Source organism: Melanotaenia boesemani, chromosome 19 (assembly GCF_017639745.1).
Source record: "Melanotaenia boesemani isolate fMelBoe1 chromosome 19, fMelBoe1.pri, whole genome shotgun sequence".
NCBI classification, from domain to species: Eukaryota; Metazoa; Chordata; class Actinopteri; order Atheriniformes; family Melanotaeniidae; genus Melanotaenia; species Melanotaenia boesemani.
The window spans coordinates 11,117,961-11,133,685 of NC_055700.1; the positions used below are offsets into that span (position 1 = coordinate 11,117,961).

At 38.8% G+C, this 15,725-nt stretch overlaps 1 protein-coding gene across 1 annotated transcript; it reads left to right on the forward strand.

The window, feature by feature from the left end:
- Positions 1-5,235: 5,235 nt before the first annotated feature.
- rxfp3 (relaxin family peptide receptor 3) lies at positions 5,236-7,182 on the forward strand. The gene has a single exon (XM_041970259.1). It carries the CDS (start codon positions 5,661-5,663, stop codon positions 6,891-6,893), a length of 1,233 nt encoding a protein of 410 aa, XP_041826193.1. The 5' UTR covers positions 5,236-5,660; the 3' UTR covers positions 6,894-7,182.
- The last annotated feature ends 8,543 nt before the right edge of the window (positions 7,183-15,725 follow it).

A 15,725-nucleotide genomic window follows, 5' to 3' on the forward strand; every position in this document is an offset into this window, starting at 1 on the left:
GATGTAGTTAGCATGATTAACATCAAAAGTATATATACTAGGTGGACACAAATACAACTCAGAGTTGATAAATTAAATATGAATATGCACTGTTGTGAGGCAACAAGATACCAATAACGTGATGGTGCCCATGTGTCCTAACTGAAGTAGTGGCTAAGGTCAGGATTCTTGTACTCCATTGTTTTTTTTTATGTAAGTTACAGCCTGCTATCTATCTTTGCTGTCTGGGCCTCTGCTTACAAAACACTAGCCTGTGCAAACACTTTTTGTTGAAATTGCTCCGAAAATTATAAACTGGTTCTGATGCTGCTTGTGCTGAATTGGCAAAAAAAAAAAAAAAAAAAAAATAGGATTTAGGCAGGAGCTGTAGTTAAAAGAAAATGAAGAGACACGATGTCTTTTGGGTTGACAGTTTTCCCCCTGCAAAATCCCCTTAAGTGCGGTGCATGACTGTCATCCTAAGCTGTTGGCTTCACATGCAGTAATGCCCAATTCCAGGGATTTTGCAGCTAAAACACAAGTAAGAGCAGAAAAAAACTCCAACCAGGTCTCACAGTTGCACATAAAAACAGTTATGAAATTTAAATAACTGGGTTTGAGATAATGGATGTGCATCATCAATTTTCTGACACCCAGTATTTCTTTGTTCGATGCAAGCAGCTTTTAATTCCTGAATTGACCCAATCAACTGAAAGTGGAGGTAAATTAATACTAAAAGGTTGGTGTAGTATAGTACAGGATCAGATGTGAACTTGTGTACCTGGTGAACAGTCTTGTGTCATTACTGACCTCTAAGAACAGAAATTTGAGAAATTAGGTTATGTTTCCCACAAGTTTACAAAATTAGTTAAAGGTTGTATAAACTAACATAAACCACATGAATAAAGATATTGGCAAATATTTGAAAATCAGCACCATATTTTACAGACTTCAAGGACAGTGGGAGTAGGGCCATAAAAATACTCTATATAAAAAATAAAATACTCTATATCGTTATAATGAATATTGTGTCAAGTCATTTAACTGACTGTAATTCTGAGCAAGACAGCATTATATTTCTCACTTTTCCATTAAACTTATCTATTGAAAATTCATATAGATTCGGTAGAAGTGAAAAAAGTTCCAGACATGAAAAACTCAGCATCCTTGTCCTAGCATGCCGAGTAATTCTTCCTAACTTTGGAAGCTATATTAAAATCTAACAATGATAGTTTAACAGCACAGGTATATTCAAATTTAATCACAACCTTATGTCCTTTTATGACCTTTATCTTTATCTACTCCTCAGTTAAACTAGTTCACAGGTTTCAGATTATTTCCGGTTACACTTTACAACTAAGAATTCACAAGGTCGATATTTTATTGTTATCTTATTCATACAACCAAATGACCCTTTTAACTTGTGCTGTGAAGAGATAATTTCCATCTGTGTCATTGAGACAGTCTTGGAGACACTGATGTTCCAGTAAGTGACCAGCCATCAACCAGTTTGAAGCGAAATTCAATGTATAAATACAATTTTTATAAAAAGAGGACTGGCATAGTACATAGTACAAATAGTACGCAGTCATACACAAGCAGCGTTTAAGCATGGTTGTTAAGTCCAGTAGAGCAGATTTTATTTATTACAAACTCTGTTTCCAGAAAGATTTATCTTTGACAACTGCAGAAAACTGCAGTCTCTAATTTGTAAATTAATTCAAACTGTTACTGAACACACTTGAACCCCCAAAGACATCATTTCCGTTTTTTTTATTTATTTTTTTTAAATGTGTAAACAAATCTGGGACAGAAGCATGTCTACCTCTGAGTTAGATAATCTTTTTTTAATAAAAAATTTTTTAAAGTAACCTTTTAAAAACAATGGCATGTTTAATTGAATAACAATTTTAAATGGTTTTGTAAAAAAGATAGTAACTGATGCAGTTGTTAATCTGTTCAAGACTCTATAGTCTTTGTTAAATACACTTCCTCATAACACTAATTTCATTTAGTGAATCTACAGGTGAATCTACAGAGCTGATGTTGATGTGGCTTCTTTGCATAACAAAGCCTCAGATTATATTGCTGGATGGTAGACAGTGTTTAGTAAAATTGATTTTCCAAAGTGCTACCGAGTCCATGTAGCTATATTAATCATAGTAAATAAACACCTGGATGAGGGAGAATTTTCTACAATTAAATGAAAACAAAACTGAGATTATTCTGTTTGGTAGCAAAGAGAAGAGGGTCAGCATTGGCAAACACCTGGAGACTCTGGCTCTTAAAATCACCGACCAAGTTCGTAACCTGGGAGTGTTGATAGACTCAGATCTGACTTTCAGCAGCCACATCAAAGCTGTCGCTAAGAAGCTTTTTACCAGCTCAGAAACATCAACAGAATTAAAAGTTGTCTCCCAGAAAGACCAAGAGAGACTCATCCATGCATTCATCTCCACTAGGCTGGATTACTGTAATGGTCTTTTAACAGGACTTCCTAAAAAGAGCATTAAACATCTGCAGCTCATCCAAAACGCTGCTGCTAGAGTTTTACTAAGAGATCTGAACACATCACACCAGTTTTGAAATCTTTACACTGGCTTCCAGTCAGTCACAGAATAGATTTTAAAACCCTTCTGCTTGTTTACAAATCCCAGAATGGTTTAGGCCCAGAATACATCTGTGATATGTTCAGAGAATATAAACCTAGCAGAGCTCTTAGGTCCAAAGACTCTGGTCAACTAGTCCAGACCAGAGTCCAGACTAAACATGGAGAAGCAGCATTTAGCTGTTATGCTGCAAACAAGTGGAACAAACTGCCAGTGGAGATTAAACTTTCACCAAATGTAGACATTTTTAAATCCAGGTTAAAAACATTTCTTTTCTTATGCGCCTATGCATGAAATCTGCATGTTAACTTTTTGTTAAACTTATCTTGCTTTTAATCAATTTAATGTAATTTATTATTTTTTTGTGATTATGTGTTGATGCCTTTTACTATTTCTAAATATCTGTAATGCCTTTGTTTTATGTAAAGCACTTTGAATTGTCCTGTACATGAAATGTGCTATACAAATAAACTGCCTTGCCTTGTCCATAGTGGCATGACCATTTCTTACACAGTGATGCCTGAGGGCTCCAAGATCACCTATACTGAACAATGATTCAGCTTTGGCCTTTATCTTCAGAGTCTTATTTTCAGATTGAGAAATATTTTTCTTAAACTTCTTGATGCTTCATTGATTAGGTTTGGCACAAAATGATGAACCACAATCAGTCCTTTCTTGGAAAGACTAAGCTTTAAGTGAAGGCTCTTTTATACCCAATCCTGGCACTCTGACATGTCACTGATGAATCTATTGCAGAATCTTCCAGAGGCCTGTACTACGAAGCTGGATTTTCTCTTATCGGGATAACTTCAGGGTTAACTCTGGGTTTTCTGTACTATGACGCTGGTTCGCTTCTTACCAAGGTGTGTCACAGCAACAGACTCTGAAAGGCTAACCTGCTCCAGAGCAGGTTATGTTCAGGATAAGAGATCAGCGAGTATAAAAGCGCCACCTTCTGACCAATCAGATCTCATGAAAAATTGGCTGCCCATTTTTAGAAGATCCCGTTGACGTTGGTGCACGGATAGTGAGAGGAGCGCTTAGGAGAGAAAGAGTCTTTAGGGACAGATCCAACCCGTTGGACTTTCCTGGTGACATACTGTACCAAAGGTACAGATTTTCAACAAATGGGCTAAGATACATATGTCAGCTGAATATCAGATGAATTGTGCTCCTTTCATCCATGAAACAGATACAGTAATAAAGCCTTGTCACTGACCGCTCTGAATTATGGTTTTATATTTGTTCTTTACTTGCTCCCAAGTCCTTTTAGCGCCACTGGGGTTGCTTCTGAAATGGACGTTAATAATAATGATAATTCCTTTCCACGCATGACATAAGAACAGAACCATTAAGTTATGGAACGAACAACTATGTGTGCATTCGTGGTGGAGGAATTGCTATTCCGACGTATAACGCGCTCACGTGGTAGCGGATCCTTTAAAGAACTGGGAAATATGACGTAAATAAAGCATTCCCAGACATGTTTGTGCTGTAATACAGTGATCTGAGTGCTGTCACTTTATATTGTCCCATTAATTAATTAATATTGGATAATCTGACGAACTAATGCATTAACGCAGCCGGAATTTTCTGCCAGCTTTCCTTCCTGACTTTTGCTGCAGCAACAGTGTTGCTTTTAGTCTGAATTATATTTTTAAATTTTTCGTATTTTTGAAGAATAATAGATTGTTCCTCCATGGTAAAATACACTCAGTATATAAAGTACACTCAAATATACTGGTTAGAACGTCCAACCACCACCCCTTTTATGTGAACGCGCACTAATCTTAATTGGTAAACCGCTGAGTTACCGAGTTGATAACCAGCTTCGTAGTCCAGATCCTGAATGTCTGGGTAAGTCAACCCAGGTAACAGAGAGCAATCCGGGGTATGTCAATCACGCTTCGTAGTACAGGCTTCAGGACACTGTTTCTCAACAAAGAATTGCGTCTTTCACATATTTGTTTTGAGTGTTAAAATTTAATATTTGTTTAATTGCTTTTTAAATAGTTACAATTAAATTCACCAGAAAAAACAAACAGAAAAAAAATGCAATTAATTTCTTTACTTGCATCTAGATAAAAGAGCAATAAATAAATTACACATTAAAGTTTTTTCAGAAAGTTTTCCTAACCTTTCTGAAAGTGCAGGTTGTAGTTTTATCACATCTTGAAAGGATATCGAAATGTTAATCTGCTGTAAACAAATAAATGTTTTAAGTTTTAACTCTTCAAATGGCTCTTTAAATGGCTAATCCAATTAATAGAAAGTAGCATTAATTGATATACATCATAAAGGTACGGTACAAGTTCCCCCGCTTGTACAATAAACAGTTCATTACCTACATGCTTGATTTTAAAGCTCCATAAAGTAGGTGTGAGTCAACAGTAAAGACCTAATGAAAGCTTTCACAGGTTGACCTCCTTTACTTAACCTAAATGAATAAATTTAATCTATGTAAACACACGTTTGTGTGCGTTTGTGCGTGCATATAAACTGGGAGAGGGAAAGAGAGGAAAAAGTGAGATAAAGTGTGAGAAAGAGAGAGAAAGAGAGAGAAGGAGAGACAAAGAGAGAAAGAGAGAAACCGTGACTGGGCAAACAGTTCAGTTGATTTATCCCTTAAACCACTGAAATTTCCTCTGTGTAAATTGTTTAATAAATGTTCCACCATGATAGCCTTCGATTTTCTGAGTTTTACCAGCATGGAATGGATTGTGAGACGGAATTTATGCTTGCTCGGCGTCTAATCAGGACCAAGGACAGCGGCAGATTGCGCCGAAGCGCTGCGTCAGGTTGCTTTGTTCACTGTTGGAGAGCTGAGACGCACTGAGACATTCTCAAACGACACTGCAACCTGATGATCAGCTCTTTGTACTACTAAGCAACATTCTTTTTCTTTTGCTAATTTGGATTTACAAACGACCTGCGACTTACATTTAAATATTTCAATGTTATACCAACGTGGAGTCTGAGACACGAACCTAGAGCCAAGGATTATTTTTCCAAGACGCACATCAGTTGATCAGGGCATGACTTTTCTAAACATCATCAGAAAGATAAGGTAAAATGTCTGGAGAATTTACCAACGTTGTTGATGAAGGCTCGGTAGTCACTATTGCCACATCTCTTAACTTTACCTGCAGTTTGAACACGACTAACTGCTCTCACAGGGACTTCCAAATATCGGACTTGGGGAAAATGAATTTTTTGGGAGATGGCGCCGCTGCTGTGAGGATTACCATCTCCGTCATTTACTCGCTAGTTTGTGCACTTGGTCTTGTGGGGAACTTGTTAGTATTGTACTTAATGAAGTCTAAACAAGTGTGGAGAAAATCTTCCATTAACCTTTTCGTGACATGTTTGGCAGTGACTGACTTCCAATTTGTCCTGACTCTGCCTTTTTGGGCAGTGGAAAACGCGCTGGACTTCACTTGGCCTTTTGGCAAAGCAATGTGCAAAATAGTTTCCTTTGTGACAGCTATGAACATGTACGCCAGTGTGTTTTTCCTGACAGCTATGAGCGTGGCGAGATACTGTTCGCTTGCCTCTGCGCTCAAAGGCAGGCGGCGGCGGACGCACTGCTGCTCCGCGCGGTCCGTCACCATTTTCATCTGGTTTGTCGCTGTCTCTGCGGCTCTTCCTCACGCAGTTTTCTCCACTACCGCAAACGTTTCAGGCGAGGACCTGTGCCTCGTTAAATTCCCGGAAGCCAACGGAACAGTGCAATTTTGGCTGGGACTGTATCACTCACAGAAAGTGTCACTGGGTTTTGTGGTGCCTTTGGGAATAATCTCAGCCTGTTATCTACTCCTTTTGCGCTTCATCACCTCTAAAAACATCAACACGTCCAGTGCCAAACGACGCGCCAAGGTCACAAGGTCTGTCACCATTGTGGTTTTGTCCTTTTTCCTCTGCTGGCTGCCCAACCAAGCGCTGACTGTCTGGGGCATTCTCGTTAAACTTAACGTGTTTAATTTCAGTTATGAATATTACACCATGCAGGTGTACGTGTTCCCCGTATCCGTGTGCCTGGCGCACTCCAACAGCTGCCTGAATCCCATCCTGTATTGTCTGATGCGACGGGAGTTCAGAAAAGCGCTGAAAAATCTCTTCTGGCGCATGACTTCTCCTACCCTGACCACCATAAGACCGATCACAGCCTCCACAAAGCCAGAGAACGACGAGCAGGGGCAGGTACTGGTGCCCGGTAACGCATCAGAGGCGCCCGCTGTGGTGTTTTTTCCTCCGGGGACTGTGGTTTACAATGACAGACGAGACCTGCCGCAAAACAGCACGTAGTCTAATGTGACAGCTTAAGTTTTAATCGTATTTGATTGCTGTGCTCATATGCATTTATGTTAATCACCACCGTTCATGCCCAGCATGCTGCCAGAGAGCTTAAAGAGCTGAAGTTGGATCTGCATTTTTTTTAAAAAGAAAAACTCAAGAAACCTGTCAGTCATTATGACTCATTCTGGTCCAGAGAAACGGTACTATGGTCTCATCAAGTCTGTGTTTTGAATCACTGATGTAAAGTCAATTTTGTGTATAAGACAGAAAAAACATATTTGGATTGTATTGTTCAAAGGTGTCAAGAAATGTTCAATGTGCAAGTAAAGTGCATCAACAAACTGTGGCATTTGCTGATCATTCTCTTTTTTATGGAAATACATTTATTTGTAAGTAATAGTCAGTCAAGCTTCATTACTGATTATGAATTTGGGGGAAAGAAATCCAGCAAATGGAGGGTTAGGATGCCAGAATGAGCTGGTGTTTAAGGAAAACTTGGACTGCAAAGACAGGGGATCATAAGTTTGAGGAAAAGTAATTTTATATAATCTTTCAACAACAAACAGCTGAAACTTATTTGGTTAACAGCCCTTTAATCCTTTATCCTCCTGCCTCTAATCTATGTGTGCCTGGTGAGTCAAGACAGTGACAAAGCTAAATAAAAACATTCATATATGTCAGACTTAAAGAAATCTTACAAATGCACCAACAACAGTCTCCCAGAGATAAACACCTTATGAATTATTTAGCTACACAGCTCACAGCTAAAGGATTATTTATTTCTTAATTTAAAATTGCTGATTTAATTAGAGACAATTGGCTAATGGCAATAGTACTTTGGTATTAATTAAGTACACCAGACAAATTTATCATGTGGGTGCTGAATCTGACACAATGTGTGCACAAACACGCTGGCGTTTTTGAGCATTCATCTGTAGAAAAGCCTTAAATTGATATCAGGCTGAGAATTCAATTGTAGTAATGAGTATTCTTTAAACGAGTAGCTAATGTCTCAATCTCTCATTCATTGCAACGAATAGTACCCTCTAATGTGTTGAGATTAAATAGAGAATTCTGGAAAATATTTCGACATTTGTAAAAATGTTTTCTTTAACTCAATTCCTCTTTTCAATCAAATGTCTTTTGAACAATGGTCACAGATTAATGCTGACCTCTGAAGTTCTGCCAGGTAGTTTTAGCTGTCAGTTTCAACAATTACAAGCTAACAAACATGAAAATGTTCTTTTAACAAACTATTGATCTGTCTCTTTCCAATGCTTCAAGGAAGCGACAGAAATGCTGTATAATGAAGGGCAGAGAAGGATAACTTCACTGAGCTCCAGTAAAAAGCTTAAAGTAAGAGAGCTCTGGACGAACACATAGGGGTCCCCTCATTTTTCCCCATTTCTCTTGTGCTTGTCATTTTAAAATAACCTAGACTGCTTCTTTGCAGAATTTCTCTGTCTGTACATTTTACAAATATAAAGAAAATTCTGATATAATTCAAGAGGAAAATACTGCCTTAATCATATTCAATACACCGTTTAATTACCCTGTTAAAAATGTTTCAACAAGGTTACTCATTCACCCATAGTGACAGATACAGCATCAATGCATTTCCTTTGAGAAGTTTAAGGACCAAAAGTGCCAGAACAACATGAACAACCTTAAAACATCATCAAGTAAACTGGTCATCTTCCATGAACAGTAACGATTCCTGAGGCAATTTCCCCCATGATTGCAATCACGGGGGAAATTGTCTCAGGAATTGTTACCAAACACTGAACCAAACAGTATAATTTTAGGTAATTTCACAGTTTCAGTTGATATTCAGGAAAATTTTCTCCAAGAAGATTGCAAGAAGAAAACATAACGAAATACAATTCCAGTTATGGCATTTAAATAGTTAACTGAAATAAGAAAGAAACAGCACTAGGAGGCACAGTCAGAAGTCACAGTAAAGAGTTTCCAGTGGCTATCGATGGAGGATTAACAGGGGAAGATGTTTAACTTAGACGGACTGGGAGTCAGTCACAGAAGAAACTATTGAATCAGATCAAAAGCACAAAATTCACCTATTGTTTCATTGCAGTTAAAAGTTCTTAAAGACTAATAAACATCTATACCTTATATATAACTCTGTGGTGCATGCTGCATCATTGGATAATTTTAAAGTTAGTGTGTTTGTTGTGATTTGATTGATTGCTGTTATTTTAAGCCACAAACCTGCATGCTGTCATTACCTGGTGTCTTCACCCTCTGTCCACAGCCTTAAAACATAGCAAAAACAAGAAGAAAGAAAGGAGTGACTTGTAACAAACATGGGGGCAAAGAAACAGACTAAGACTCACTTTTCTGGATGTATAAACACAACTAAGAGGGTTTCATTTGGTAGGAATCTTTACATTTCATAAAATGCCTTTTATAAAAGGAACATTAGCAAAAAGACTCATTCAAGTTTTCACTTGTGTGGAAATATTTCTTAGGACCATCAGTGATATCCAGAGTGGTTGGTGTGTCAGACAGTCATGCTTGTACACGTCTAAAACTTCAAAATGATCAAAATCACATTTTAAGAGTGTTTCTCCATATGTCTTGAAATTGCTTAAATGTTACTCGGCACCTACAGCTGCAACTGTCTCATTTAGTTTGCATGGATCAACAAGCCTCTCTCCATCTTCACTGGCCACCTGCATATTCTTATTCACCTTCAGACACCTTAAAACCTCAATGTTAGAACATTAAATGATTTGGCTATGCATGTTTGAACCAGAAAGCAAATCCAAAGAAAGCTGGACTCTACAGCAGCAGTCCCCAACCAATAGGCTCCACATCATTAAACACTTGTCTGCAGGTGGTCCAGCCACAAAAGTATAGAGCAGTAAGTATTAAGTATTTCTTTATTGAAACTGTGAGTTGGGAGTTGCAAAACTTTCCTCCATTTGAGGAAAATATGTGCTTTATGTATACTGTCAAACAATCCTTGGATGTTGAGATGGTATACATGTGCATACAATAAATATAGCTACAGCTGATGAGAAATAGCTTAAGTAATATGTGTTAATGTGCCAATTAGCTTTTTGCAAATTAGCTCTATTTAAGTGCTAAGTACCAAGACTTGTGACTATGATGCAAAAGCAGGCTGTGAGGATGGTTAGTTGGTAATGTTTTATTTACCAGAAAGAATCCCAATAATCTTATAAGTTTATATGACCATGATTTATATGGCTGGAGTCAGTAATGGAAGAAGCAGGATCCAAGCAGATGAATGCAGTTTTCTAACAGTTTTGAATGTTGTGAGCAAGGCAGCAAACAGGCAGCAGGCCAGCCAGTTGGTCCATCTCTCATTGTGAATGCAGAGGATACACCATGAAACACCAAGAAAAAACAAACAAACAAAAAAAAAAAAAACAAAAAAAAAAACATTTGTTCACTTGCAGATTTAGCCTCTCCAGTATGGTGGACAAGCACGCCTGGTTTGTACTAGTTTACAGTCTTGTAAACTATAACTTTACTTCACTTTAGGACATATTATTTTGTAAAATAAATTTCAAACATAAAGTAGCTACTTCTAATTATTTCTAATAATCTTTGTCTGCACCCACCCAGTTTAAGCTGCTAGTAGAGCCTTAACAAGACCCTTGTGCAGGTGGGTGTTTCTTATCATAATCCAAACATAGAAGTGGCAGTAATTTTGTTTCAAATGACTTTTTCTTCAATTCACAGTTTTAAAACCAAACACCTATTTAGCAATTATTTTCTTCAGCTGGAACCCTCTAACAGCAATTGAGGTGGCAGCCTTGGAGCCATGCTTGAAGTGGGAACCATACAAATCAGAGGTTTCAGAGGAGACATTGTGAAATGGAGAAAAAAACTAAACAAAATTTTCTACATTCAAAATACAATTATTCTGTTTTTCATTTAGATGAATTCAGGTGGAAGGTGGAAAAACGACACAAAAGCCACTCCAGAGTTAATTAGGATAATATAGCTCACTAAAGTTAATTTGTGAGATTAAAAAAGTGTGTAAGTGTAAGCAGTCGGTCTAACTCTGTAAAAAGATGAACGACCTTATAAGTAAGTCTAAAGCTTGTTATATACTCTTAATACAGCAGTTACACTATCGCTTGAAAGACTTTGAAATATTGGGAAGGAAGGTAATGCAAAAATACCTTGATGTGCAGTGTTGAGTCAGTAATAAAATTTGACCATTTTGTGAGATCTAGTCATTGTGATTTTCTTGTAATTTTTCCTGTCCAGCATCGTAGCAGCAGAATGATGGTCTGGCTACTGTGCTGTGCCGAACAAATTTGCTTTGCCAAGGGAAGCTTTATGGGTACAAGGCTCCTCTTGATAATCTTATTTATTTATTTAATCTTGTTTATTTATTTTGAATTATGGAATTTTTGCAATCTTGCTGGACCTGACCAGAGGGGACAGAAAAAAAAGGAGAATAGTGAAGAGAAGTTAAAAGGAAAGTAGAAAGAAGAAAGAGGAGACAAAGATACAACAGAGAGAAGGCAATGACCCTTCAGTCCAAACTAACACCAGACAAGCAACTGCTACACCTGTACAGAAACACAACAGAGAATTTCTCATGGCTTTTATGGGTAAACTAAGCTGACAATCATGAGGAATTCCTAAAAAAAATTTGGCCAAGACAGGCAGCTGCTGGGCACTGGCCATCCAGGGCTGCCAGAGAACAGGGCCAGGACCACCCAGTAAAGTGAAGTAGCTGATAAACTCAGGATTTTTAAGTAATGATGTATTAAATCTTCAGTTTCTAGTTGCTGGTTCATTGTTCTTATTTCTTAGAGTGAATCATACTTGTGTTTCATTGCTGATGGTAATGGGATGGATTTTGATTTGTGACATGTCACTCATCAGCGAGCTGCTAGTTTAGAATTAATCTAATCTAGAATACGAATGGTGAACTGAAGAGAAGAATGTGTATTCTCTTAGTGTGGGAGGGTGAGAGCGCCAAGCATCCTGCAGCCAACTGAAAATTTTAACCTCTTTTCCCTTGTGCCAGCTCCATGCACATTCCAAATGCTTGGTCCAGATGGCACAAACCTATTCATGATCCAACAACAGAAATGAGGGCTATATGCATATTACTGAAGCGTGTGTCTGTGTGCATGAGCGCATGACATGGATCTGTGTATTAAATGTTTGCATGTGTGCTTGTGCCGTTCCCTCATACATTGCGTGTATGAGGGAATGTGTGTGAATTGTGCAAAGGGCTGATGTGTCTGCAACCTGGGCCTGATGTTTGAGTGTCTGTGGCCACGGTTCGCATTAATATAATGACAGGTGGGATTTCCATTAACTATAAAAGGGTTGGAAAGAAAAAGAGTGAAAAGTATACAGTGACAGTGCCAGAGGAAACAAAACAAAAAAAAAAAAACCAAACAAACAAACAAACACATCTGCATTGAGAGCAGTGTAGTGGAGATGGGCAGTGAATTTACTGTTAACTATATTTTATGGCAGTTTAAGCATTGACACAATGTAGTGAGAATATAGGAGGATTAAAGCACATACCAGCTAGTCAGTAAAACCATGGAGTGATGTTTGGGTCGCGGTACAGCTGTCCGTTAATAAATAACTTATCCACCACGTTGACAGCATCAGAGTCTTTAGTGATTGATTTTCTCTTGATGGGAAACAGGACTCTTGGTTGATCTAGGATCTCTCTTGGATATTGGTCATAATTTTGTTATTATAATTAAAGTGTCATTTTAGTGATATAGAATATGAGTCTTACATCTTTGTCAATTCAGATCTTCTCAAGCTCACAAATCATTCCATAGTGTGATGATGAATGTCATCGTTGCCTCTGCAAGTTCATTAGAAACTGAATTTTGATTACCATCGCTAGACATGATGTCAAACTATAACAAAGTTTTTAATAATAATTAAACCTAAACCATGTGCAATTCATCATAAATGAATGAATTAATGAATGATGTTAACCGAGTCACAGCTATTTTAAAAGAGAAAATGTGTTGGATAACATTAAGTAGGATAGGATTTGAACTTGGTTTTCTTGCATGTCAGTATGCTTACATGACACTAGAAAAAAATGGATTATTGTATCATAATATGACCTTGAAAATGCATTTAACAGATATAGTTTGAAACAGTACAAAATCAAAGCTGTCAAAATCAGAGTAACTCAACCATTTATTGGAGTTTCCACTTGATCAACTTCTGCATTTATCAACTCAACACGCATGCCACACGTTTTTTACACGTTATTTAATCTGTTTTTATAATCAGAAAAGCATACGTATACATCAATACAGCAAAAATCCCAATAATGCTGCTTTTGTTCAAAGTTTTTTCTTCTTCTGTCAGATGGCTGAACATATCATTAATTGTGATTGAAAAGTAGCTCATTACACGGTTTTCCATTACACTGGGCCTGTAGAAGATTTTGCCTGCTTTGTTTTTTGTTCACTAAAGAAAATGTGAAACTACTCAACATTATTAAGCAAGTCACAATTTCCATGCAATGGGAAAAAAGAAGGATCATTCTGCAAATGAAAAGTGTGAAATAGGGGAAATAGTGTAATGTTCTGCAAAAGGAATAAAACACTGGACATTTAATGAAAACTTTGGCAAGATTTTTGTATTGATAAATCAATAATGCATGTATTTCAGAGAAGCAGATTGGTTAGTTCAGCTAAAGGCATATCAAGGAAAGTCTCCATCAGGAAAATACTGGTGCTGAATACAAAGAACCACTCCAGAGGCTGAAGTTGTGCATATAGCTGTATTTCCACAAGAGAAAGAGAAATGTTTGTGGTGGACTCAAAATACATGAAGACTCATTTTCTCTCTATGAGAGTTATGCCAAGTGCAGAAAAGCTCCTTAAACAACTGAGTCTTTAGCTTGCTTTTAAAAATGGATATGGACTCTGCGGATTGGACGGCGTTTGGTAGATCGTTCCACCACTGGGGGACAACAGAGGAGAAGAGTCTAGCTACTGATTTTATGCCACGTTTTCGCTGGCAAAGCGTAACTGTCGAGAGGGAGTGTAGCTCTGGATTAAGGAGTGAAGGTAGACAGGAGCCGTTTGGGTTATTGTTTTGTAAGCCAGAAGCAGCGCTTTGAATTTGATGCTTGCTGCAACTGGAAGCCAGTGGAGAGCGATTAGCAGCGGAGTGACATGAGCTCTTTTGGGCTGGTTGAAGACCAGGCGTGCTGCTGCATTCTGGATCATCTGCAGAGGTTTAACTGAGAATGCAAGCACACAAGCCAGTAAGGAGTTGCAGTAGCCAATGCGTGAAATGACCAGAGCTTGGGCCAGGAGCTGTGCCGTGTGTTCAGTCAGGTAGGGTCTGATCCTCCTGATGTTGTAGAGAGCAAATCGGCAAGATCAAGCAACCAAGGCAACATGGTCCTTAAAGGTCAGCTGGATGTCTACCATGACACCAAGATTCCTGGTAGAAGACGTAGGCACAAGCGATCCTTCATCCATGCAGGGATATTAGCAAGACATGCTGATATTCGCATTGAGACGGTTGTGTGGTCAGGTGGGAAAGAAAGGAAAAGCTGAGTGTCATCTGCATAGCAGTGGTAGGAGAAACCATGAGAGTTAATGACTGCACAGAGTGAGGAGGTGTATAGTGAAAAGATAAGAGGACCAAGCACTGAGCCTTTTGAAGGATCTTCCTGTGAGGTAGGACATGAACCACGAGAGGACAGATCCTGAGATCTCAAGCTCCGAGAGTGTGGAGAACAGTATATGATGACTGACCATGTCAAAGGTAGCAGACAGGTCCAGCAGTATAAAGATTGAGGGCAGTATAAGGATTGAGGATTGACCAGCTGATCTGGCAATCCGTAGGGCAGAGGTGTCCAAAGACGGCCCTCGAGGGCCGCTGTCCTGTAGGTTTTCAGTGTTTCCTGTTTTAACACACCTGACTCAAATTAAATAGATCCAACAGCCTATTAAGTTTTGCACAAGGACTCATTAATTTGAGTCAGGTGGTTTTGGAGCAGGGACACATCAAAAACTTGCAGGATTGTGGCCCTCGAGGACCGGAGCTGGACACCCCTGCCGTAGGGAATCAGTAACTGACAGGAGATCAGTTTCAGTAGAGTGGCCTTGCCTTGCCTACAGCCAGATTGATATGGATCAAACAGGTTGTTGTCTTGGAGGAACTGTGAGACCTGACTGAAGATGGCACGCTCCAGTAGTTTAGACATGAATGGAAGCAGTGAGACCAGCCTGTAGTTTTCAACCTGGGCTGAGTTGAGTGTGAGTTTCTTCAGCAGCGGGGTAACCCGAGCTTGCTTGAAGGCAGAGGGAAAGACACCGGATTTAAGAGAGGAGCTGATAATATGGGTTACTGCAGTTTTGATTGTAGGTAAAATGCTCTGCAGGATGTCAGAAGGAACAGGATCAAGAGGAGCTGACTAGAAGTTTAGAGACTTCGTCCTCATTTAGAGAACGGAAGGAGCAGAGTGAGGCACCAATAGCTGGTTTGGTAAGGCTGAGTTGGTCAGGTTCATTGAATTGGTTACTGATGGTAGCAACCGCTTCAGTGAAGTAGGAAGCAAACATTTCTGCAGTCAGCATAGTGGGAGGCTGAGCAGGTGGTGGAGATAGTTGTCGTGTGTTGGGAGCATTGTGGAGCTTGTTCTGATAAAAGGCTATCTTGGCTGCCTTTAGGCTGGATGTGAAAATTTCAGGTTTTTGCTGGTACTCAGACATGTCAGTGTGCTCTTTTGATTTGTGCAACTTTCTTTCTGCAGCCCTGAGTCCGGCTCTGTGCTCCCTTAGAACCTCTGTGAGCCATGAACTGGGAGGGTTTTGTTTGGCTGGTTTT